Below are 25915 nucleotides of genomic sequence, written 5' to 3'. Positions count from 1 at the left end.
GGATAGTGAAAGACATTAGGAGTTTACCAAGCAGAGAAATTTAGGAGGGCATTCCAGGCAGAAGGAATTGAGAATTGGTCCAGGGTTTACCATGACCTACTCTGTGTATGCCCTCAACTTATGCTGCTAAACCTTTCTAAAACTTGCTTTCCTCATCTGAAAAATAATGATAGCATTTATCTTGCAGGTTTATTATGAGAATTAAAGATGATATTTGCAAAGTGCCTTAGCACCTTGCACATACATGTTAACATGTTAAATAGATGCTGGGTATATTATTATTATTTTTAAAATTAATATGACCTTGGGTGGGCCACCGTGGCTCAGCAGGCAGAGTTCTCGCCTGCCATGCCGGAGACCCGGGTTTGTTTCCCAGTGCCTGCCCATGTTAAAAAAAAAAATTAATATGACCTTTATTACTGATTATAAACTATTGATGAACATTATGAGAACTTTGAGATTTGAGTTGAAAATATAAAGAAAGCCAGTCTTCTGATTGTTCCTAACTTTATTTATGGTTTCTTGTTCTGGCTTATTCTTGAAATAATTGAACACTACATAATTTTGCCTGGTTCTGAATTTGTAGAATAATTATTCCACAAAGGTTTGTAACTCCCCATTCTCTGACTCATATGATATAAGAAAAGAAATTCTCCATATAGATTTGAAAAGCAGGGAGGGAATGTTGAGGTTCTCCATGCTGACGTGCTGCTCAGCTCTACCGATGAGGTCTGCCCTTGTGAAACTTTCCTTTTTGCCTTAGACAGAGTTCTCTTTTAAGGACTTGCTCACACTGATTTAGGTGCAGGAATCTATTCAACTTAGTGAGCACTTAAAGAAATACTTTATATGAACAAAATCCATTTGTCTGGGTTGTCAGCTCTATGTTTTTTGCTCAAAGAAAAAAAGTATCTGTGACTAAAGCAGAAGTTTCCTTAAAACTGAAAATATGTGATGCTTTGAGAATTTGCCTTTTCACCCAGTTTACAGCATTAACAAAAACAGTTGTGGCCTAACTGAGCATGCACTTTGTGCTAATTTCATGACGGCCTTGGGAAACTGCTCATGTTATTTATGCTTTACAGATAGGCAGTTTGAAGCTAAGACAGATGTAGTAACTTGCCCAGAGTCACACAACTAAGGAATAGTGGAATATGGCTTTGAAATCAAGTACATTTGAGTCAATACTTTCTGCTTTTAGCTTGTATGCGATACAGCCCCTCTTTTATGTTATACCAGAACGCCTATTGTGTTCACCTCCTTTTGTGTTGGGGAGAATATAGGATGCTCAGTAAAGTCTCATGTTTCAGGGAGATTGTAGTTGTGGTTTATTACATGGCCTCTGTCCTCTTCCTCTCCTTAGCTATGGAGTGCTGCTTTGGGAGCTGCTGACTGGCGAGGTGCCCTTTCGAGGAATCGATGGCTTAGCAGTAGCTTATGGAGTAGCCATGAACAAACTCGCCCTTCCCATTCCTTCTACGTGCCCAGAACCTTTTGCCAAACTCATGGAAGGTAAGTGGCCCCTGGCCTGAGCAAGAGTGGGGAGAGTTTGCTTTCCTACTAGTACTTAGTGGATTTGGGCCAGTTGTACAGAATCAGTTACTGAAAGAAGAAATACAGTATGAGTCACCTGAGGAGGAATCCTATGAGCAGTTGGAAGAGTTACTTCAAGATGATGTCTACATCCTCCTATGTTGATGTCACAGTTGTCCCTTCAACCAGTCTTCAGTGACTGCAGAAGCTAGCTTAGTCACTGAGGCTCATCATCTAGTATATTATTTAATTCAAAATAAACAGGTTTAAGGGCTTTTATTCCAGAACCTCTAAGTATCTTACATATAGAAATGAAGAACATCTGAGAAGAGAGAAACTCTAAAAGTCATCTACTCACCCCATCATTTTGTAAGGGCGTACTCTAAAGCCAAAAGAAGTTAAGTGGTTAGATTGTCACTCCACTAGTTAGTGGCCGAGCTGGGATTAGACAGAACTCACTTTTTCTGACTCCCACACTAGTGCTTTTTTTTCCATCCTTGCCTTTATTTCATCCCATTGAGGTGGGGTAGAGTAGCTCATTTATTGTAGGAAACTGAGGCCCAGAGGGTAGTTATCCACCCATTGTTGGGATTGGAATCAGGTAGTTACATGGTAAATTGTGGTAGTAGTACTTTGCCCGAGAAAACTCTTTGGGCTTGCTCAGAATTGGACAGGCACTGGGATTGCTGCATTTTACTTCCTTTTTCACTCTTGACTAATGGTTGTGACTTTGGCCACTTACTTTACTTCCTGAGTCCTATTTGGGTTTTCTAAATTCCAATCTCTGTTTCTGGAAGGAAAAATGAGAGGTTGTTTTCTAGTAAATGAGGTCACTTAATATCCTAATTCTTACATTTGCCTCTGTCCATTCATGCTTTCTGTCTACTCACATGTTCCATTCAGACTGCTGGAATCCTGACCCCCATTCACGACCATCTTTCACGAATATCCTGGACCAGCTAACTACCATAGAGGAGTCTGGTTTCTTTGAAATGCCCAAGGACTCCTTCCACTGCCTGCAGGATGACTGGAAACATGAGATTCAGGAAATGTTTGACCAACTCAGGGCCAAAGAAAAGGTAAAAAAAAAAAAAAAAAAAAAAAAAAAAGCATGCATTCAATCAGTGGACCTTCTCCACTGGACCTCTGGACTGAGTTTGCCTAACCGTCCTGATTCTAACTGCAGCGCCTTCCTGCCTGGTTTGATTTAACAGGGCAGCTGTTTCCTTCCAGGTTTTATGTGGAGAGAATTCCCCAGGCCTCAGATGTGATCTATAATGATACAGACCTTTTCTTTTCTTTTGGGGATGTCCAGGCATAAGAACAAAGAGTCATGAGCCCAAACCTCTCCTTAAAAAATATTTACTTAATTGTCTAAACCCAAGGAAGAGCACCATTTGGCAGTTACCACTGGGGTATCTTACCCCACTGGCTGAAAATACGAGAGGCTTCAGGAAAGGTTTCAGGGTTCTATATTGGACTGTTAGAGGAAAGTTGACTTGATAGAGGAATACTCCAATATTGAGGAGAATAGTTATCGTAATATCCTTCTTTAGTCTTTTGGTGTCAGAATCAGAAGCAGAATATAAGCTGGAAAAAAACATAGGTCTAAAATGGACATTTTTCAAGATTTTATGAAAAGGGCTCCAAGCCCAACCAACATGAGAGTTCAGAAATGCCGAGCCTATGGGGGATCTGCCTTTTTGCTTTGTTGACCATTCTCTGAATAGTTCTTGAGTCCCTTGGTGTCTAGCTAGCAGTCAGCAACTACACAGGTGAAGCTGATCACAAGCAATTATATTGCTCATGCTTCAGGGGTGGGTGAGGCCACAGCTGGGATTTCAAGGGATGGTCATACAGATGTGGCTAGCCTCTTCTTTCCCTCCTCACTCCCCACTATGGGAATTTAGTAAGCTTATAATAGCACTATAGTAATATTGGTCGTTAAAATTGTATATGGCTTTATGGTTTGCCATTCCTTTCACTTGAAAGGTCTGTGATTCTTATGGCCACCAATATGTAGGGCAGATGTCATTCTGCTTCTGTCTCATAGCTGAAGGTCAGTGACTTTTCTAACATTGTATAGCTAGTAAGTGAGGAAGCAGAGCCTCACACTTGGGCTGTCTGATTCCAAATCCTATATTCTTTCCAGTAGGCATTGTCATTCCCCTAAAAAATTGTTCAAAAATCATTTCTGGAACTGATTCGAAGAAACTAAACTCATATTATACAACATAGCAGTCCTACACACAGCACTATTTGTCAAGTCGTGAATATCCTGCAGGGACTGGAGTTGAGCTTATAATGAATCTTTATGGGTCCTGGTGGGTGGACGTATACTGACCGTTGAACAGAATGATTCATTCAAAGAGATTGTGCCTATCTCTAGTACTATTCCAACTAGAAGAACCCCCTGAGTTAATGACATTTTTTTTGTTAATTGCTGAATCACTGATTCTTGGTTACCTTTCTTTTGATAAGTGAAGTTATAGGGAAACTAGCCAATAAGAAAAGTTGGATTTTGTTACTAAGTAAGTACTAGGAAAAGTCAAGTCTTTTCTCACTATAGCTAACATTAGTATACTGTGTGCTATTCTCTAAGCATGTGCTATATATGTTATGCTCTAAGTAATTCTTATGTAATGAGTTAATTGTCTTATATAATACAACCCTGTTGTTTAGGTGCTGTGCATTCCCTATGACATATGATTCTCGGATTAACTTGCCCACGGCCACACAGTTAATGATAGTGAAGCTGGGACCTGAATTCAGGCAGTTTATTCCAGAGCTCTTGCTAGGATGTTTTTCCATTATAAGGCTTGAAGTTGAACTTCAACATAAGATATATATGACCTTTCTCTATAGAAAGAAACCTCTTAAATCATTCTGTATATGGGAGATGTGGTTTGCATGCTACTGACTCCCATATAGGTGCTTCGCAAGTAGGGAGTTCACCATGTTTGAAGGTCTTCTAGGTATATGGTGCCATAGACGAGTACTCCAGAAACATCCTAGTTTACTGTGTGGTTCAGTTTATTCTTCAGCTGGGCTCAAACTACTACTTTAAGTATTGTGAGAATGCATTGGTCTCTGGGCTGGGTTTGAGCTTATTGAAGGAAAGGGCTTAGTTAGACCCAAACCTCTATCCTTAGACCTGAGTACATGGAAGAGAAGAACTTTGGAAAGTCCAAATTAGCTTGAACTTTTCGCCTTCTCTGTTAGGCAACAAAAATCATCCAACTAAGAATAATTTTTCCTCATCTTCCCAGTGTTTTCGTTCTCAATGGCGAAAGCAGGGAAACCGAGGATTTGGAGGGTGTGCAGCAATTAATCTGTTTCACTAAAGAAGAAAAAGTTGAAAAGTTCCATTTCAACTTTCAGGAACTTATGATGAACCTTTGTTTACATAAAGATTTGCATTTAGAAAATTGTCTTTTATCTCTTCTTCCTATTTCTAGTTCATTCATTCATTGACTCAACAATTATTCAACAACTATTGGTAACCACCGTGTAACATTTTTTTATTTTGGCTTTACATTTCTGTATTATCTTTTTTTTTAAATTGGGAAATCTTCAAACACATGCAGTCCATACATGGTATACAATCAATGACTCACATTATCATCACATTGGTGATCACCATGATCATTTTTAGAACATTTGCATCACTCCAGAAAAAGAAAGAAAAAGAAAAAAGAAAAAGCCCATACATTCCATACTCCTTATACCTCCCTCTTCACTGACCACAAGTATATCAATCTACCCAATTTTTTACCTTTTATCCCCCCCACCCCCCATTATTTATTTATTTTAACCTCGTTTTTTTACTCATCTGTCCATACCCTGGATAAAAGGAGCAATGAGACACAAGGTTTTCATAGCCGAACAGTCATATTGTAAAAGTTATTTAGTTATACAGTCATCTTCAAGAATCAATGCTTCTGGAACATAGCTCAATGGTTTCAGGTACTTCCCTCCAGCCACTCAAATACACCATAAACTAAAAGGGGATATCTACATAATGCATAAGAATAACCTCCAGGATAACCTCTCTACTGTTTGAAATCTCTGAGCCACTAGAACTTCATTTTTCTCATTTCCCTTTTGGTCAGGAAGGCTTTCTCAATCCCATGATACCTCTGCCCTGTAACACTTTTCAAGGTGCTAATCGTCTTCCTATGTATCTCCTTTCTATCACTTTCATGGCTATTTTGACATTCTCTTGGGGATGGAGGGCAAGTTGGGTGAAAAGTTCATAAAAGTGTTTTATTCATATCTTGTCTCTGTTCTTGCTTTTTCTGTCCTCTACCTGCCTGCTCAGCTTTCCCAATACCTGTTCACACACACACACACACATACACACACACACATATATATATATTTTTTTTTACCTCTGAGTTCCTTTTTTACTATACTTTTAGTCCAGAATGACTTCTGGTAGTGGAGCATTTCGTTGGGAAAAATTTAAGTTTCAGCCATCAAAGTGTTGTTGTGGCTACTTTATTGACAGAATCGTCCTGCTTTTTAGGTGTGGGTCTCTAGTTAATGACCTTAAGTCCTCTTAAGACTTAACCTCCAACTCCCACCTCACTTCAGTCCCACAAAGGGGAACTAGTGTTATTAGTTTGTGTTCTAGGTTTTAAAATTTTATACACATCCTTTGTTCTCTTTCCTGTTTTCTCTCCTGTTTCCTGATTCCATACCCCTCACCCTCTTCCTGAGAACCAGTGCTGTGTTCACTTATAAATTCATGCAGAAGAATAAAGGAGAAACTGGAAGGGAGCTCTGCCCACCTGTATGCTTCCACCCCTGTTCTCAGAGCAGAGTGGAAAGGAGCATTCTTGGCTCAGGATATGGGATTCCAAATGGGATTTTTGCCCCACTTCTGCTCCTCCAGCTTTCTGTCTCCTGCTCTCCTTCTGAGAAGGAAAAGAGAGTTCTCTGCCTGCAATTTTTGAGATTCTCTGTCTGGCTGTCTTGTGTTGCTACAGCCTGCTCTGGGATGACATCTTACATGTTCATTGAAAGTTCATTTCAGGGGTGTGTGGCGAAACAGCAGGCAAGTTTGCTTTTGGCAAAGACTTCAGGGAATGTTCTCTCTTCTTGCTGTGCTCTCACGATCTTTCCAGAGCAAATTATTATCCTTTAAGACCAGATGAGAGTTAAAACCACGTGCCTCAGTGGACTTATTCACCAAATAAACAAAGATTTAAATGGCATGCCGACATACTTCTTGAACAGCCATCCTGAAAATATATTTGTTTTTACTTAAATGTTAGGTGATGCCTGGAGGGTGATTGATTTGCAGTGGGCATATTTTAAGTTAAATCACATTAATTTGGTTCTGTTTGTCTGTTTTTTAAATCCTTTATAAAAATGAAAAAAAAATAAAATAGAACTAAGACTGTGGAGTTCAAATACATGACTATAGTTTTCAGCCACAGGCAATTTTAAACAAGGTTCAAGGAGTAGCTGGGAGCTCGCAGCTTCCCTCTCTAGGGGTTGGCCTGTGGCTTTAGCTCCTCTGGCTGCATCCTCAGTATGCCTATGTTGCACCTTCGTTTCCCCCCCATCCATGGTGGTTAGGGGCTCATTGATCAGTTAACTACCAGCCTCCTCTCTCCACTGGAGACTTGGAGCATGGGGCACCTAGTGCAAGCTCTGCAGGGCCTGGCCAGTCCCTCAGGTTGCCATGAGCACTTGCCCTCCGGGGCTCTCTGGCCTTACCCCCCTAACTGCTGTGCACTTAGTGTCCCGCTTCTCTCTCATGGTTCCCACCTGTCTTGCAGGAGCTCCGCACCTGGGAGGAGGAGCTGACGCGGGCTGCGCTCCAGCAGAAGAACCAGGAAGAGCTGCTGCGGCGTAGGGAGCAGGAGCTGGCTGAGCGGGAGATCGACATCCTGGAGCGGGAGCTGAACATCATCATCCACCAGCTGTGCCAGGAGAAGCCCCGAGTGAAAAAACGCAAGGGCAAGTTTAGAAAGAGCCGGCTGAAGCTCAAGGATGGCAACCGCATCAGCCTTCCCTCTGGTCAGTGGCCAGGAGCCTGCTGGAAGTGAGAACAGAGAGCCTGGTTGTGGGGCGGGGCAAGGGCTTGGTGTGGGCAAGGATCCCCACCTACTCTGTCCCGATAGTGGGGACTGAGCTTTTGGAAACACAAGACCTAGGGTTTCAACATGGACCTTTGTTGAAATCGGTCATTCTGTTCAGTAGAAAGACACTGGCCTGCTGAAAATCTCACCCACTTTAGGGGCATTAGTGACTGTGACTGAACACAGAGAGTGAACTGATAGGTGAGTGTGGTCCAGGCTGCTAGAACCATGGCTGCTTACATAGGCACCTTTCCTTTTAGGCAGACTTGGAGAAGGAAGCATGTGATTGGGGTGGGGTGGGAGAGCAGTTTGTAGATTTCAAGGTGTATATGTGTGAGACAAGAGAAATCTTGGCTTTGCAGAATAGCTCATGTGAAGGTTCATTTAAATGACTAGTTCTCTGAATGCAGTTGAGTTTATGTTTAACTTATAGGACTTTGATTTACACATAACCTTTAGAAACACATTGGCTAAAAAAAAAATGTACATTTTTGGCTTATACAGCCTTGGAAAAATGCAAAGAAATGTGAAGCTATGAATTAGAATCTTTGTGGTGTATAATGCACCCATTGAAGAAGGTGAGTGTTCAAGTGTATGTTTCAATAGATAAAAATGTTCAGTTGTGTTCTGATACATAAGGCCCAAGAAAGCAAGCTTATTAGAAGTATAAGGAACTAAGGAAAAATAGCATGATAGGAACAGCAGTGGTTGGCTTTCAATGGTAGCTTAAGTGTGGACAAGGGAATTAATTCACTGAAATTCAGTGAATGCGTTCATGGGATGTGTTTACCAATCTCCTTGTTGCATATCTTTTTCTTTTCAGACAACCTTGAGTCTGTGAGCACCTCTTGAGCATCTAACATGTGTTGAGCATATTGCCGGGTGCTGGGAATACAACTTAGTGGGGAGACCCAGGTGCAGACAAACAGCTGTTTGTTATTCCTCTTTGACAGATGAGGAAAGTGAAACTCAGAAATTCAGAGCTAAACACAAACTCTGGTTTATTGTCCTTAAGTTCAACATTCTTTCTGCTGTACCATAACTGCCTTTGGAAAATATCAGAGTTTGGACCATCTCCCTCATTTCCTTAGGTTGTTCTCACCAAGGACTAGTTCTTAATGCCCACCTCTGCCCCCACTTAGTAAGAAGCATCAGTCCCCCTGCTTTATTCCCTGCGAAAAGGGGGCAAGTACTAATAGATTATATGAAATAGAGTTAAATTTCCTAGAATAATCCACATGGTCTCATTATCTAAAAAGCTATTCCAGATATATAATCATATATAACCTGTAAGTCTGTATTATATAGACAGCTTTATGAAGACTGTCTAATGAAAGGTCATTCAGAAAATGAATTTTCCTTCGTTCCATATCTCCATCTTGCCTTTGGGAAAAAGAGATGATTCTGAAAGAGAACATTTTCCAGGTGAACAATGAGCTTTTCAGGCCTGTCAGTTGTCTTACATGAATTTCATTATGGGAAAATTCAAATGCACATGCATCTGTCTGTGTTTCCTCAACAGATTTCCAGCACAAGTTCACGGTGCAGGCATCTCCAACGATGGACAAAAGGAAAAGTCTGATCAGCAGTCGCTCTAGTCCTCCTGCAAGCCCCACCATCATTCCTCGCCTTCGCGCCATCCAGTGTGAGACTATTTGCTAAATTAGTTGGGGCCAGAACACACCAGGTGTCTGCTCTGTCCAGCCACCAATGGGTCCAGGCTTGCTCCGTCCATAACTTCTGCCACCTGTCCTTGACAGCACGTATATACATGTACACACATACACATACTCTTAGCCTTTCCTGTTGTCTCTTTCCATTAACTTTACTATGGTCTCCTCTACCTTTTTCTTTTTTTTTTGACATGGGCAGGCACCGGGAATCGAACTCGGATCCTCTGGCATGGCAGACAAACATTCTTGCCTGCTGAGTCACCATGCATGGCCCGCCCTCCGCTACCTTTTATTCTTAGTCAGATATCAGCAAAAGATTTTGTGGGTATCAGTGGTAGCTCAACTGATTTGCAAAGTGATTTGGAATCTAGTGTCTTGTGTCGATACAGGTTGGTACCCTGGCCTGGGGCCCAGGCATGCCCTCTGCCATATTTGGGGCATGATTGTTTTTCTTTTGTTCGTCCTTCCCAGGGAAGGGCTTTTGCAAAGTCTGAGTCCTGAGGAAACTTGCTAAATACTTTTTATGGTCAGATGGACCTGGACCAATTTTGCTTTTATTGCTGTGTAAAAAAATAAATAAATAAAATAAATTAAAGAAATGCTTTTCCTAATTTAAAGATAGAGAGATTTCACCAAAACAAAAGGAAAAAAATTAAATTAAAAAAAAAACAAAAAAAAAACAGGGACAGGCCATGATGGATCAACAGGTAGAGTTCTTTCCTGCCATGCTAGAGACCCGGGTTCAATTCCTGGTACCCTGCCCATGTGAAAAAAAAAACAAAAACTAAAAAACAGGATTTATGACATGTGTTGAAAGATCAAATCAAATCACTGGGGTCTTTTACATGAGTCCACAGTTGGTTGGAACTGATGGGCGCTTTTATATGCTCTAAATTTTGCCTCAGTCCCCTCAACTTCCTGTTTGATGGAAACTGGCTCACTTTACTCAGTTTAGCTAGAAGCCTGGTCCCTGAGGTTTTGACTGATGCTCTAAGGTATCCATGTCGGAAGAATGTTCCTTTTCTCTTATTTTTGTATTTCTCTAGGCCTGTTCTTTTCGTGTCACCTCCTACTCTTGACTATCTTCTCCTTAACCTTGAACTCCTTATTTTCTCTGTTTCCAGACTTTTCTTCTTTTGCACTTTTGCACTTCCATCTTCCTTAACCCCTTCTCTTCCTCTCCCACCTATCTTCTCATCACCCACCCTTGCCTCCCCATCCCACCCAACAGTAAGGTGCTTAAGTCAGATCTGTTTGGAACTCTGATGTCTGGTTGGTCTGAGCTTCAGCTTTGCATGGGACTCAGGAGAATTTAGGAAATTGTTCTCTGTGCTTTGAGAAAGATAAATGATTGGTGGCTGAGACCTCCATTACTTTCCCGGAAGGCTCTACTTGGGTACAGAGGTTTTTTTATGAAGTCTAACTTTTTCCCTGCAGCTCCAAATGTGTGTATTTTATTTGGCAGAGTATAGGTTAATCTGGGAAGGGCTCTGTGTGTCTTTTTCCAGATCCCACCCATCCTTTGTAATTCACAGTGACACCAAGTGAAAGCAGCAAAACCTGGGGGCGCAGCTCAGTCATTCCTAAGGAGGAAGGTGAGGAGGAGGAGAAGAGGGCCCCAAAGAAGAAGGGACGGACATGGGGGCCAAGTACTCTTGGACAGAAAGAACTTGCCTCAGGAGATGAAGGGTAAGAGCCAGATGATGTGAAATTCTTTCTCACTGAAAAATGGATGCACCATTTTAAAATACCTTTTTCTATGTTGGGTGTTTCAGTGCTTTCTGAGAAATCACCTGATCTTTACAACAGAATTTTCCAGTCTCTTTGTTCTCTGGAACTTCCTAGGACAGAGATCAGCAAACTTTCTCTAATGGGCCAGATAGTAAATATTTTAGGCTTTTCAGGCCATAGGGTCTCTTACACAACTAATCAACTCTATTGTTGTAATGCAAAAGTAGCCATGGACCATGGACAGTATGTAAATGAGAGCGCTCCAGTAAAACTTCATTCATAAAAACAGGTGGTGGGCAGGTTTGGCCCACCAGCTGTAGTTTGCCAGCCCCTGTAGGTGTCCCACTCAAAGTGGTGAGCAGCCCAGGTATTAACCAGATATAAGTGTTCTGGCTGAGTATGCTACTCATACCTGGCTCTTCCTCTTAAAAGATCTGTTCAAGAGAGGGATCACAGAACTCTTGCTAGAGATTCATACTGAAGCAGGGGCCGGCAGAATGAACCCGGCCTGGTAGTGCAGTAGGATGTAACTCTAGGGCACCAGTGCTTCTTTCAGGCCCCCTACCGTAGCCACACTGACATGTGTGTGTGCCCCCACTGAACAAAGCACAATGCACGCCTTGACATCTTGCTCGTGCTTGTGTTCTGTTTGTGGCCTTGTGGCGTAGGAGTTAAATTATCCTGGGTCCCAGCTCTTCTCAGGCCCATCACTCTGACTCCAAGACTTCCTGGGAGTGCATCTTGCCTCCACTATTCCATTATTGTGATCCTCTGCTTCAGTGTCCTCCTCTACAAAAGTGGGATAAAACGAGTAAATCCACATTTGTGAAGTGCCTAGATTGTCTGGCTCATCATGAGCATATATAAATATCAGCTCTGGCGATTATTCTCAGCTTCTCAGGCAATTTTGTTTCTGTACCTGAAGAATGGCCATAGTGGTTTATACTTCTTGTTCATGGTGTGAGTGTCTAGAACTTAGACTTTCCTAGGTGTGAAGGTAAGCAGCACGCCTCCCCACCCCTCGCCCTGGCTGCCCTTTTTAGTGACTTTCTTTAGGGCATGTGAGATTGAATATTAGGCTTTAGATCCCTGCTTACAGGTGCCTTGAATCTGTAACTGGCCTGGGTAATCCTTGGAATACTAAGATTTCATATGCAAAGTCTCTCTTTCCCTATGTCAGATTTTGGCTGAAGGTGAAAATAACCATTTGTTTCATGAAAGATGGACTATCTGAAGCCAGGTTTCAGAAGCCAATTAAATAACTTTGGGATGGAAAATTCAAATATGTAGAGCAAAGTACCTAAGCTGTGAATGACTTCAGTGATTGAACCTTCATGGAATGCAAGTTGCTCTTCTATACTGTGTTCCTTAGGAGCAAGAGCTAGTCTACCCTGGCTGGAGTGGAGTTGAGCTCAGTCTGAGAAACTCAGTTACCCTGAATCCCTTGATATTGTTAACATTAGCACAATTCCAGATAAGATTTGCAAGGTGGCTATAAATTCCAGTAGGTTCGGTGGTTCTGCTTCATTTAAAGGTATTTCCTGCTTTGCTATTAATTTAATTTTATTTTGCATTAGAAAATATTAACTTTTGGCATTTTCTTCCTCCTTATGTAAATTCACCCTTGTAAACTTTTAAAACAATTCAAAATATATGATGTAACTTTTCTGATTCTCAATTCTTATTGACGTAAAATCTCAAGTAAAGACCTCTTTAATGCCAAAGGTTTTTGCGAACCTCTGGAAGATAATGTTTATATTTTAGTATCTGCCAATTAAATAAAATACGTAATGACAAAAAGTTATCTTGAATTCAGTAATGGTAACTGCATCTGTGTTTTGTGGATCTTAGCATCACAGCCCTTTTTAAAAAATAGTGCATATCTTTTGGAAATATATGCCTTGTCTATAGACAGAGCATGGGCATGTATGGATTCACAGGCCCTTTGGGATTATGCTGTGGGTGCTCAGAGATCTTCATCTCACAAATTGGGAGGTCCTGGACCTGCGGTAGCTCAACTGGGTCATCTTGTGAAAACCTTTCCTGATGTGGGCTTTGCTGACTGGGCGTGGGGAGGACGGCTGGCCTGGTGGCTAGAGTCCAGCCTTGAGGCTTCTGATATGGGAGAGATAAGCTGGCTGTGCCCTCTACAGTGCCTACTACTGATTCTCTTTGTTCATTGAAGATCCCCTCAGAGACGGGAGAAAGCTAATGGTTTAAGCACCCCATCAGAATCTCCACATTTCCACTTGGGGTGAGTCTAATCTTCACCCTTTCATCACCTGTACTAGTAAGAATCCCCCTTCCATTTCCTGGTTCTCATATCATATCCTGTAGAATCAAGCCTCATTATTGCTAGGTTTGTGCCTAATTTTTTTTTTTTTAAAAAAAAGCAGTACCACTGTGCACTTTGGGAAAATTCCTGTGTTGATCTCAATTTTCTTTGATATTTACTTCCTTGGCCACTTCCTTTGTGGGGCTACTCCTGGGCATGTTAGTTTTAGGGAGATGATACATGATTATTTTTCCTTCCTTTGATCTTTTGCACTGATTTTGATTTTGCTGATCCAGATTTCCTTGGATACAAGGCTGGATCATGTAGAAGTCCAGTCTTTGGGTTTAGGGACATGCTTATCTCTGGCTCTGCATTTTGGTTGGAACCAGCAGTGGTTGGAATGTGCTTGAATTCATGGATATTTCTGATAGCACTTGAAACAGAGTTCAGTGGCCAGGGAAGAAGTGGGTCCTTTCTGTCCCTCAAGATGGGCTGGGTCTCTGGGAAAAGTGGGTTTGAACTGAATAGCACATTCTAGTCCTCACAAAAAGCCATCCTTGGTTATAATCCTGGCAACTGTAGCCCACAGATTCCTTGGTCCTCCTTCTTACTGCCCTCGAGGGAAAAAAACAGTGCTTCTGAGCCTCTGATTCCCCCATCAGATGAGGGTATTTGTGGGTTAGCCAGTCTATATCTTTGGAAAGTTACTAGCTTACTAGCATAAGCCGATTACAGTGTTTGAAAGCAGGGTCCTCTTCCCTCTCCTCCCATCCTCAGCCAAACTGGAGGAATCCAATATAGCATTAGGTATACCCACATAGGTCTGTCCCAAAGTGCACTGGCTTGGTGCAGCTTAGGGAGGCAGTTTTTGTTGGTTGGTTTTGTTTGTTTGTTTGATTTTTGAATAGTGAATGAATGACTTAAAAGTTTCCTAAGCATGCTGCAAGCTTGAAGGGAGAAGTTGTGTGAGTGGAGTGGCCAGTCCACCTCTACTAGCTAGCTCATCTGCCCAGTGCTTACCTTGCATTGCAGTACTTCTAATGTCACTAATAGATTGTATTCAATGTCTGTGGCTTGACTGCCTCTCCCTTAAGATGGGCTCAGGCAAGATCTTGGCTGGTGCTGAGCAGTCCTTGCTCTTTCTGCCTGCCCACCAGCTCTTTCCACAGAGTTGGGGACTGGGTCATGCCACTGCTTTTCTTTCCCTCGAGCAAGTGTACTCTGTAAGATTTGTTGCCTAAACATCAAGGCTCTTGGGTATTGATATAATTGAGCAGATGGGAAGAGACATTTCCACAGACCCATGGCGCTGAAGGTGAAGTAAGTAAGGGAACCAGTTCTAACAGTTTCCCCATTTCCTCTTATTAAGCCTCAAGTCCCTTGTAGATGGATACAAACAGTGGTCGTCCAGTGCTCCCAACCTCGGGAAGGGCACTAGAAGCAGCCCTGCCCTGCCAGGGTTCACCAGCCTTATGGAGATGGGTAAGCATTGCCCTTGTTTTGCTTCTCTCCCTGTTCCCTCAGAGAATTCTTCATCAAGCTTCTGAGACGATTTAAGGATCCCTCATACTACTTCACGATGGTTGGCTCCTCTTTTATTCAACTCCTACCTTCCACCCTCACCCTCTTCCCTCCTACTTTGCCCTACTTCCACTTCATTGAGCCTTCCCAAATCAATTTCTTCCTACTCTACCTGTGGAGCCTGCTCTCAGCCTCCTATCCCAAGGAGCTGGTTAAATCAGGCATTTCCCCTTTCTGGGTTTTCATCTTCTTTTAATGTGAAGAGTCAGCCAATTGGGGGATGGTGGCAGAAGGCACACACTCTCACTTCAAGGAGGATTTTCTGGCATTGACCTGTGATTACCGAGTGGGCAAGATGCTGTCTAGGCCCTCTCTCAGATAATATGCTTACCTCTGTAAGTTTCCAAGGTTCTAATAGCTGAGTCCTTAGAATATATTTGCTTTCAGCCATACAGAAGATTCTAATCCTTTGCAGGAGACTGGTCTTAAAACAAGTCTCTGGGCCTTCCTTCTAGAAAGCCAAGGTCCTTTCCAATTTTAAGGTGAAGAAAAATTAGGACTATTTCTGTTCTGTCTAATGTTCTAGGAAACTCATACTGCCCTTGAACATATGACTTCTAATGTATGTGTTCTCTGTCACTCTGTCTGTCTGTCTGTCTCTCTCTCTCTTATTCTCTCAGGAAAGTGCTTCATGGGTAGAAAGGGTAAATCTGCAAAGAATGCTTCCCTGGAATGGGCCACATTACATGGCACCCAGGCCCTTCTCCAGACATCGTCCTTTATCTAGCCCTTTATCTAGAGATGTGGCATGGGTCTGTCCTACCTATTTCATGTTTGGGAAGTTTCTCAACACCTGGGATCTATTTTCCACCTTATATTGAGGGTGTCTATGGGAAGAAGTAGCAAATTGGTAGATCCCCTGTTTTGCAAATAGGCTCTGGAGTGGAGAATGATTTCCCCATGTTGGTCACTATTTTGAGTATGGGGAGTAGAGCCCTGTTGGGTCAATGCTCTTGTCCCACCCATCAGCCCGTTTGGCTTTTGCATCCCTGACATTAGCCAAGAGGCTGGGGTTGGGGGAAGAAGCAAATTCTATCTCTTCTTGCTGCTTCATTCTCATTTTCTATTTCCCTTCTACTACTTTCACCTTCATAGAGGATGAGGACAGCGAAGGCCCAAGGAGTGGGGAGAGTCGTCTACAGCATTCACCCAACCAGTCCTACCTCTGTATCCCATTTCCTCGTGGAGAGGATGGGGATGGGCCCTGCAGTGACGGAGTCCATGAGGAGCCCACCCCTGTCAACTCAGCCACCAGTACCCCTCAGCTGACGCCAACCAATAGCCTCAAGCGGGGTGGCACCCAACACCGCCGCTGTGAGGTAGCCCTACTTGGCTGTGGGGCTGTTCTCGCAGCCACTGGCCTAGGGTTTGACCTGCTGGAAGCCGGCAAGTGCCAGCTGCTTCCCCCAGAGGAGCCTGAGCCACCGGCCCGAGAAGAAAAGAAGAGGCGGGAGGGTCTTTTTCAGAGGGCCGGCCGTCCTCGTCGGAGCACCAGCCCCCCTTCCCGAAAACTCTTCAAGAAGGAAGACCCCATGCTATTGCTAGGAGACCCCTCTGCCTCTCTAACGCTGCTCTCTCTCTCCTCCATCTCCGAGTGCAATTCTACCCGCTCCCTGCTGCGCTCCGACAGTGATGAGATTGTGGTGTATGAGATGCCTGTCAGCCCCGTCGAGGCCCCACCCCTGACCCCATGCACCCACAACCCCCTGGTTAACGTCCGAGTGGAGCGCTTCAAGCGAGACCCTAACCAATCTCTGACTCCCACCCACGTCACCCTTACAGCCCCCACGCAGCCAAGTGGTCACCGGCGGACGCCTTCTGATGGGGCCCTTAAGCCAGCGGCTCTCCTAGCCAGCAGGAGCCCTTCCAGCAATGGGGTGAGCCCCGGTCCTGGAACAGGTGAGTCCTGTCCTTTTCCTCTCCTCTCTTTCCCTTCCTTGTGGCTCCCCAGGGAGTGGACATGTTTGCAGGTGCCTCATTGCCTCTTCCCATCTCTGGATTTACATGAACTCTATTCTTCCTTCTTAGCCAGTCAAGAAGATCTGGGGTCGGGGGAGGTGGCCAAGGCTGGCCTACGTCTCTCTGTCCTGTGCCTCATGGTCCTTCCCCATGAGAATGAAAGAAGACAGGCAGGTTCTAGGAAGAATCAAACCCAGAATCCCTGTGGGATATTCAGGCCACATGAGTACTCTCAGGGGATAGGAAAGGCAGGAACCTAGCTTTTGGTTATTCCCTGAAGAGGTGAAGTTATCAGTAAGGGATCTTGCACTGCACATAGGAGAGGTATTTTCTGCCACATAGCTGGGCTCTTGCCTCTCGTTATAACATTAGTACAGACACACTCATAAGGCAGCTTCCACCCATTCATCATATCCTGCAACACTCACCCCTTACTCATGCCTGATTCTTCAGCCGTGGGCATGTGTCCGCGTAAATTACCGTACATGTGCATAACACTTGCCTTCTCCATTTGACACCTGATGTACTTAGGCACACACGTTGCCATCCTGGATGCTTCCCATCATAATCCCTTGCTCCCTTTAAGACCTAAATCTGATTTAGAGACTGCTGCTGGTCCGTTAGAAGAGAGGAATAGCAATCGCCCTTTCAGTAAGATTTGAATGTGAGTGGTGATTGTGTTTTGCCATTTGGCTTGCTCCTCCCCACTTTAGGATTTTTTACTCAGATGTGTGACCTGTTTGGGAGTAGAGACCCTATATTATTCATCTTTAGTTCTCTAATATCTATCTCTGGTACTATCACATGTTTATTATTAAATGAATGAACAGTGAATGAATGGGCAGTTCCTCAAGTCAGGAGTTGGCTAATTTTTTTAAACAGGGCCAGATAGTAAATAGTTCAGGCTTTGTAGGGTATGCAGTTTCTGTTGAAACCACTCAGCCTGCAGGTGTGGTGTGAAAGCAGCCATGGGCAATACTTAAACGAATGGGTGCGGTTATGTTCCAATAAAACTTGATTTACAATCACAAGTGGTTAGTCTTCTGGTTGTCGTTTGCCGACCCCTTCCTTCAGATGTTTCATTATAGATATGACCCCAGATGTCCCTTTTTTATGGATCATGGCCTTCTAGTTCATGATTCTATCCCAGGTACCTTCCAGCACACTGCATGGCACATAGTTGGTGCTCGGTAAATATTTCTTGACCAAATGAGTATGGATATGGCCAGGTGGGCGCGGGAACAGCGGATTTCTCACCCAGATATATGGTGCCATCACCTGATGCCTCTCCTTTTTCCTCCTTGACCAGGAATACTGAAAACCCCCAGCCCTAGCCGAGACCCAGGCGAAGTTCCCCGTCTCCCTGACCCCAATGTGGTCTTTCCCCCAACCCCAAGGCGTTGGAACACGCAGCAGGACTCTACCTTGGAGAGACCCAAGACTCTAGAGTTTCTGCCTCGGCCACGTCCTTCTGCCAACCGGCAACGGCTGGACCCTTGGTGGTTCGTGTCACCTAGCCATGCCCGTAGCGCCTCTCCAGCCAATAGCTCCAGCACGGAGACGCCCAGCAATTTGGACTCCTGCTTTGCTAGTAGCAGCAGCACTGTGGAGGAGCGGCCTGGACTTCCAGCCCTGCTCCCGTTCCAAGCAGGATCGCTGCCCCCAGCTGAGCGGACGCTTCTCGACCTGGATGCAGAGGGGCAGAGTCAGGACAGCACTGTACCGCTGTGCAGAACTGAACTGAACACACACAGGCCTGCCCCTTATGAGATCCAGCAAGAGTTCTGGTCTTAGCATGATAAGGGGCAGGGGTGAACAAGGGGGAAGCAGGAGGAGATGGGGGTTGCTGGCTGGTTCAGCCCTTTCTCAGAGTTGGACCCCCTGAGATCCAGCCCTACTTCTTGCACTGATAATGCACTTTGAAGATGGAAGGGATGGAAACAGGGCCACATCAGAGAGTCTCATACCCTGTGGGGCCTTTCTACCCATGTCCACTGGAGAGGCTATGGCCATCAGCTCTGGCTATGTAGGGAAGAGAGGGGTGCGTGCATGTTCCCCACCCTCCGCAGTAGTCCTCGCCTTTAGGGTGACCCTGCAGTCACCCAGCCAAATCTGTCTGCTGCTCCCTCTCCTTGGCCAGCTGGGTATGCTCAGAGCCTATCCTGGGGTCCCTTGTTAGCCCTGAGTTCAACCTTCCCAGAACACCGGTATTGGATGTTCTATGATTGATTTTGCTCCTCTTCAACTCTCTCCCCTTATCACCCATGAATCAGAATCTCGTTTTGATGTGAGATGCAAGCTTTTCTGTGATCTGAGCCCTTTCATGCCAGAAGGCTGGAGGCAAGTTACCTCTGTGTGGGGACATAGGAATTGATAGATGTGGCTTGGTACCAACCTCCTTGCACTTCCATGCTCCCTACCTATTTATTTGAGCCTACATGTGGTACAGGGAACTGCCTCAGTGAGAACTAGGGGGACAGGGAGGAGTTATGAAAAATAGAGTCAAGTTGCTGTAAAGAGAATAAGAGTCTGTCTTTGATCCTTCTGGACACACTCAAAGAATGGCAGAAACCAGCACCTGCTGAAGGTACCCATCTTCCTACCTGGGGTCAGGACATGATCAGACCAAGTTCTGATACAAACATGTGCTCATCCCAGAAATGGTTTCTTGGGAGACTCATTCACTGGTGCCAGTTCTGAAGCCAGAGACAAGATCAAAAGGGTTGTTTTTGTTGTCTGAGCTTTATGTGTTATTCCCTTTCCTCAGTTGTTTCTCTGACCCCTGGAATTAGTGGAATTTAAGTCACATGTATAGTTGGCAGAATATCACTGCACTGCACCAGAAGACATGGGATGGGCCCTGGACACTAGGAGTTGGGGTTTTCTTTTTGGCTGGGCCATCCGTTTTATGATGCCTTTGAAGTAAAATGGAGCTATTGGTTATACTATCTGTAAATGGATGTGGTAAAGAATGATGTTTGTAAGGTACTTAGTGACCCACTGATTTATTAATGGCCTTCAAGTTTCAAGCATTGAAATTGACCAAGACTCTCTCTTGTGTTTGGTTCTAGACCATGAGCTAGATAGGAAGGACAGCAGAAGCCAACCCTGATTTCTCTGGAATTTGTTTCCTTAACTTGAATGTTGAGCTTCTTTGGAAGCTTTCTCATGTGTGTCTTCAGCTATTTTACTTACTCCGAGGCCTTCTGTATTATGTGTTAACAGTTGTTCTTATACAGGAATAACAACTTGCCTGGAAATAGAGTCCTTAGGTCATGCTCCTCTTCCCTCAAGACTCTCTATGTGTTGCTCTGCTGTCTCTTATCATGGAATTTTGCTCTGGAGACTTTGGAGGCCAATTTGGAGGTTCCCTGAGTTTGCTGCCTGGATGCCAGAATGGGGAGAGTGGTTCAGCTGGCACAGTGGTGGATTTTGTCACTGCTGTTTCTCTGTGGCTATGATGGAGATCCTCCTCTGGGGTTAATAGAAGGGGTGACCTTGGCTTTCACGTTGCTCCTTGCCTTATGAGCCCACAGCACTTTGGTGCAAGACTCCTACCAAGTCTTGGGTGGGGAGGCACTGTTGGTTTTGTTTTTGCATTTGTTTTGCACAGAGAAATTGCATTTCATCTCTCTCATCTTTGTTTAGCCAAGCCAATATGTAAGAGAATACTTTTGCCCATATGTCCCTACTCTTTGGCTAGCTGGGGGAAAAATGTGAATCCTATCAGCAGTTCCTGGGCACAAATGGTCCATTCTGTGCCCTTCTCTTAGGCCCTCCATAACCCCACCTAAGCCACTAGCACATCTGTTAACTCTTGTCCCCACTAAATGGCTGGCATGTGGGATGCAGCCCCATACAGTGTTAATTGAAACCATGCCAGCTTTGGGCAGCACTCTTTGGTATGAGGCAGGAATTTTTCTTTTGCTGACTTTTTACATTTTGTTACTTTGTTGGATTGCAGGCATCTTTCTTTGAAGTTCTGAGTATAAACTGAATGACAGCCACCTACAATTGAATGAGAAGTAAACCCAATTCTTAATTCATCCACCTAAGGGGAAGACAAGGAAACGCTGAGCTAAGGGAAGAATTGTACCTGCAAAAAGCAGAAGCAGAGCCATCCTAAAGATACTGCTTTGACTTTTCATGAAGATGGGGGTGTTACCATCTCTTGGCTCTTGCCAAACCTCCCAGTCTCTCATGAGTCTCTGCTTACCACACACTCTCTGGGGGTAAAGCTGGAGTTGGGATAGGGACCTGTGTAGTAGTAGGTTTGAGTTAGTTTCTGTTCACTTAGGTTTTCTTGCCCCGTGATTGTGGTCAGGAGCTGGTCTTGAAGATGTGGATGAAGCCACTTCAGTGGCAGAAGCTGTCCTTCCCTTCTCCCTTCCCTCTCTTTCCTCAGTAATACTTTTGTTCTGCCCTTGGCATTATGTTCACCACATGGCAGATGGTGATAGGAAACAGATACTGCTCTGGGATCTCTTTGGGATCCTTCAGTTCTTACTATTGATTCCAAACAGAATTATGCTCTGTTGACCTACCTGGGGACATAAGGCACTGCCAGAAGGCTGAATAGATGTCTATGTTGTCCTTTTAAATTATTTCTAAGAGGATTGGGGAGATGTTCTTAACTTGGCATCCTTTGGCATTCCTAAGGTCTGCTAATATTAATAATAATAATAACAATAATATCATATTTGGACCACTCCAAATAGTGCTTACTTTTCCTCCTGAACTTTACACAAATGACATTATTTTCCTTCCACATTTGATGTACTTGCTCTTAGAAAAAGGGGGATGTTTAAAAATGAAGACTCAAGTGAAGAAAAGCTAAAAAGATATTTGGACTGAGTGCTGAGTCAGGCACCAGGCTCTGAGACCTGAACCTATTGGCTCTATTCTCTATTCTGCTTTTGCGGAATGGCCTTGGGCTTGTGCCTTAGCCGCTCTCAAATTCCCTTTCTTCAAAGCAATCTTCACATGCTTCTCTCAAAAGGGCAACAGAAGAATGTGTCAGAGAAGGTCACTGGAGCCCTGTGGCTACTTGCCAGCTCCAAGGGGAAGCTTCCATCATCTTTACAGGATGAATAGCTGAAGTTGACAAAGCATGGTTCTCACAATCTTTTATTTCTGCCTTTGGCTTCTGAAAGCAGACTGATTTGGAGTTAGCTTTGCATGACTAATGGAGACCATGATCGAGCATGTGCTTTTTACCTGCATATATGTGGCACCTGGTGTTTACACACATCCTTTCCTTATTCCCCCACTTAACTTGTCAGGCTGCTCATTCTCACCATTTGTGTCTTAAAAGAGAAAATGGGAGATGGGGAGGCTGATGGCTACATCAGAATAGTAGTTCGGTGTCTGACTCATGGTCATTCCCAGAATCCTATTTATTTAGACCCTGGAACTGACTTTTTTGTCAAAACTCTTGCCTCCTCTTTTCCCACATAGAGCACCCTCTTCTCTTTCTACCACCCCTGTTCCTCCCATATGTTGAGGAGGAAGTCAGCTGTCTAGACATTCCTAAATTGTCAAGCTTACTTTTAACAAAGTGAAGTGCAGCAGATACTGAAGACGGGGTGGCTGTGAGTGCTACACCTCAGGATTGAAATGTTTGTCCTCTGCATTTGCAGAATCTTGTCCTCTTCCTCACCTCTTTGAGCCTGTGCCTTGAGCCTCTGGTGAGAGCTCATTCAGACAGGTCAGAAACACTGGCTTACTGCCTCTTGAAAGATTTAGAGGGAGAAGCAGAGGTTGCTGTTTCTGTAGTACCAGAGTTTTCCTGAAGGTTCTGCCAGAGGTTGTAGACCTGGGTAGGAGGTGAGAGGAGTCTGCTGTGCATTGCGATCATAAGAAAAGATGGCAGCCCAGGAGCTGTAGAAGCCTCATGACCTGAGCTCCCTGCTTACTAGCTTTGTGATTTGCAAATCTCTCTTCCCCACTCTGGACCTCAGAAGCCCAACCATGAATTAGGGACAGTGCTACTGCCCTCCCTTCTATCCTATCAAGTCCAGTACTGATAAGCCTCACCTTGCCAGATTACATCCCTTTATGGAGAAAACACTACCTGTGTGTAAATATACATATGGTTGTAGGACAACAACTATTGAATATTAGCAGTTTCATATGGTTCACCCTAATAGACCTCCTGCTTCTCTCCTTGGCTTCTGGGCTGAGGATTACTCCCTCTCAGAATATGGTTATTGTTTGAAACATATTCCCCTAGATACATGTCTTCTTTCAGGCAGTTGGGAGTTTTCCTAGATAAGGAATTCAAATGAATAAAAAATCCATACAAGAATGGAAAACCCACTGTAGCTTCCTCAGTCCCTGGGCTATTCCAGCCTTCCCTCCAGGGAGCTTAACACCTCAGGTGCTGGTGTTGGAAGGCATGAGTTGTATCCTGGAATCCTGTCTAATTAAGGCTAATTAACATAAGTGCCTGAATTTCCTAATTAGCCTGATCTAGCCCTGGGCTTCTGATTGGCTGTGCAGGCCAGGTGAGCCTCTCATGACTTCCTCTCACATTGTTAACTGGTGTTTTCCAAATAAGATATTGACGGTCAGGCCCCACCCTCTGCTTGTCCATTTCCTGTCTTAGGCCCTGACAGCACCCTAGCTTCACAGCCTGCTCAGGGAGACCTGATGTCTGGTTTTCAGAACATTGGGCCCCTCCTTGCTTAGGAGCTGGTTGCACCTAAGAGGCCTTCCAGCTAGTAGGACTCCTTGTGCCTGATTTGGGCTGTTAGCTCAGGATTGTAGCTAAAATGAGAAAGGAGCCTCAGGGCCTAGCCTGTTACCAGAGCTGAGAGCTTTTCCACATGTCCCTTTCCCCTGACTGATCTGACCCACCCTCCCTGCAAATAGTTTTACAGGACTGATTGGCAGGTGTGGACATGACAGGTAAGTGTCCTAGGACAGGCCACTTGAATACAATTCCAGGTTCAAAGACAGGTCTTTGGTACTGGGACCTGCAGGCTGGACACCCAGGGGTTCTGAACCCAGAAGTCAAAATGTTTTGTGAAAAGGGGTCCTGGTGTGTGAAGGCTCAGGGACTTGGTATTAGTTGCTCTATATCCACTGAAGTCCAAGAGCAGGTTTCAGGCGTCATGTTTCCCACATTCCTGAAATCCTTCACACATATCCCTGCCCAGGCAGATTTTGACTTTATCTAAAATTAATTGTGATTTTTTTTTTAAGTTTTACCTTGAAATATCATCTATCTTGATTACTGAGATTTTTGCCATCCCCATAAATTTTGCACTTAAGATGAATGTCTCACTCACCTCACTCTCGTTCCCAGCCCCGCATGCCCCTCACCTGGACCTGTGAACAGCCATGTGTACTTGTTTTAGCCAACCTTCCCTCTCCCTGGTTCTTACCCTTCCCCTGGATTCCTGCATAAGGTGATAACTCTCTGGAGGTGTTTGCAAGGAATGTATCGACTTATAAGAGTAAAACGTCTGGGATGATTTTCCCCGAGTCTTTAAGTTTGGATCTTTAATTTGGGGTCAGCTTTTCTTGATGCTCTGTACTGTCTTTGATGTTCTCTGGCTTCCTTTAAGGTTCTCAGAAGTCTGGAGAGCACTTGAGGTGTACATGTGTTTGGGGGCAAAAGGTATGATTATAGTAGAGGGGATGGATCCTTTAGCGTCTCATCTTAAACTTCTTTGGTCAATAAACCTACCCATTCTCTCCCAGATTTCAGAAGGGAATGAAATGGAGGCTTTTGCACTCAGTACCTTGCATGCCAAGAGTAGCACCCCCAGCATTCTGCCTGACACACACGTAAGCCTTCAGAAATGTCAGCCATTGACACCACCTCCACCAGTGTTATTTTCACTTGACGTATTCTCTATCGTCATTCTTTATTCCCATCATTTATCTCTACCTACTGTTCCAGAACCCATGCTGGCCATGGCTTTTTTCTTCATCACTGTCAAAATGAGGCCTGAGTTTATCCTGAGCTTAGCTGGGGAGATTAACAATAAATTACAAGAAATCATTATTTCTTCCATGTCAAAGGCATTTTCCTAGTGTTTTATATTTCTTTCTTATTTTTTTTTCTCCTCACTGTAATTCTGGGAAGTGGGTGTTACCCATCAAAGGATGTGAAAATCGAGGCTCAGGTAGTTATGCAAGTTGCCCAAGGTCACATGGCTAGTGTGTTCTATGTTGCTGATCCTCTTGGTTCAAAAGTCTTCCCATTTTTTCCTCTGAGCACATTTTTAGGCCACTCTGTTAGAAGCCCTGATATAAAATTGCATGGCTTAGGTCCACCTGGATTTTGAAATGACTCCAGTCTGAAGGAGAATTTTGTCCCTTGCTTAACTGCCCTCTGCCTGCGTGACTAGAGACTCCAGCAGGACTTGTTCTGCAGGCTTCCTTTCTGTTCCTGGCTGCTTTCTCCTCCACTGTTTCTTCTCCACGATTTTTCAGGGATTTGTACCACATGGGAGTTGAAGGTGGTGATTCTACAGCTTTTGTCCTAGCACCACTGCTGAGGCCCTATGAGGCCCCTCTCCTCAGTTTTCAGCCCACAATTGCCCCATTATTACTTTACACTACAGCTTCAAGTCACTCTCTTCCCAGCTCCTGAGTTTTGAAGCCTTATCGTAGTCTCTCCCCATTGGGAATTTGAAATCAGGCTTTTGCCTTTTTTGTTGTGGCGTGCCACATGCCCTGGTCCCAAGTTGTAGCAAAAAAGGGAGGCAATAACATATTAACTTTCTCTAAATTTCCCTCCTCTAAATACCCCTCCTAGACACACACACACACAGGCATCTTATAGTCCAAGACTGTCTTCTAGAGGATTAAGGAAAGGAGTTAGAGATGGGTTTGACTTAGTTCTCAGAAAAGCTTTCTTTGGGATTTTCCTCTCCCTTAGAGCCTTTGATCTAGATAAAGTGAAAGTTCACATATGTATTCATTTTGTTCCTATGTAGTTAGCTACTAGTTTTTCCCAAGACCGTTCCTGCTCCAATGCTTGTCCATGTGTCCTGTCCCTGTGTCCTTGAATTCCCATTTCGCTTTGGGATTTAAGTTATTGTTTGTTGTCAACAATA

At 44.1% G+C, this 25915-nt stretch overlaps 1 protein-coding gene across 1 annotated transcript in view; it reads left to right on the top strand.

Annotated features, from left to right (window-relative positions):
• MAP3K9 (mitogen-activated protein kinase kinase kinase 9) overlaps window positions 1-25623 on the top strand; it is a 102863-nt gene extending 77240 nt beyond the window's left edge. The window contains exons 4-11 of the mRNA XM_077122883.1: window positions 1364-1512; window positions 2437-2612; window positions 7323-7563; window positions 9148-9270; window positions 10834-10987; window positions 14674-14786; window positions 15981-16784; window positions 18154-25623. Coding sequence (XP_076978998.1) covers window positions 1364-1512; window positions 2437-2612; window positions 7323-7563; window positions 9148-9270; window positions 10834-10987; window positions 14674-14786; window positions 15981-16784; window positions 18154-18638 — 2245 coding nt within the window. The 3' untranslated portion in view covers window positions 18639-25623. The remainder of the gene's footprint in view (window positions 1-1363; window positions 1513-2436; window positions 2613-7322; window positions 7564-9147; window positions 9271-10833; window positions 10988-14673; window positions 14787-15980; window positions 16785-18153) is intronic.
• The last annotated feature ends 292 nt before the right edge of the window (window positions 25624-25915 follow it).

The sequence above is a fragment of the Tamandua tetradactyla genome, chromosome 12 (assembly GCF_023851605.1).
Source record: "Tamandua tetradactyla isolate mTamTet1 chromosome 12, mTamTet1.pri, whole genome shotgun sequence".
NCBI classification, from domain to species: Eukaryota; Metazoa; Chordata; class Mammalia; order Pilosa; family Myrmecophagidae; genus Tamandua; species Tamandua tetradactyla.
The sequence above is the reverse complement of the archived record's forward strand: the minus strand, read 5'-3'. Positions and strand labels throughout refer to the sequence as shown.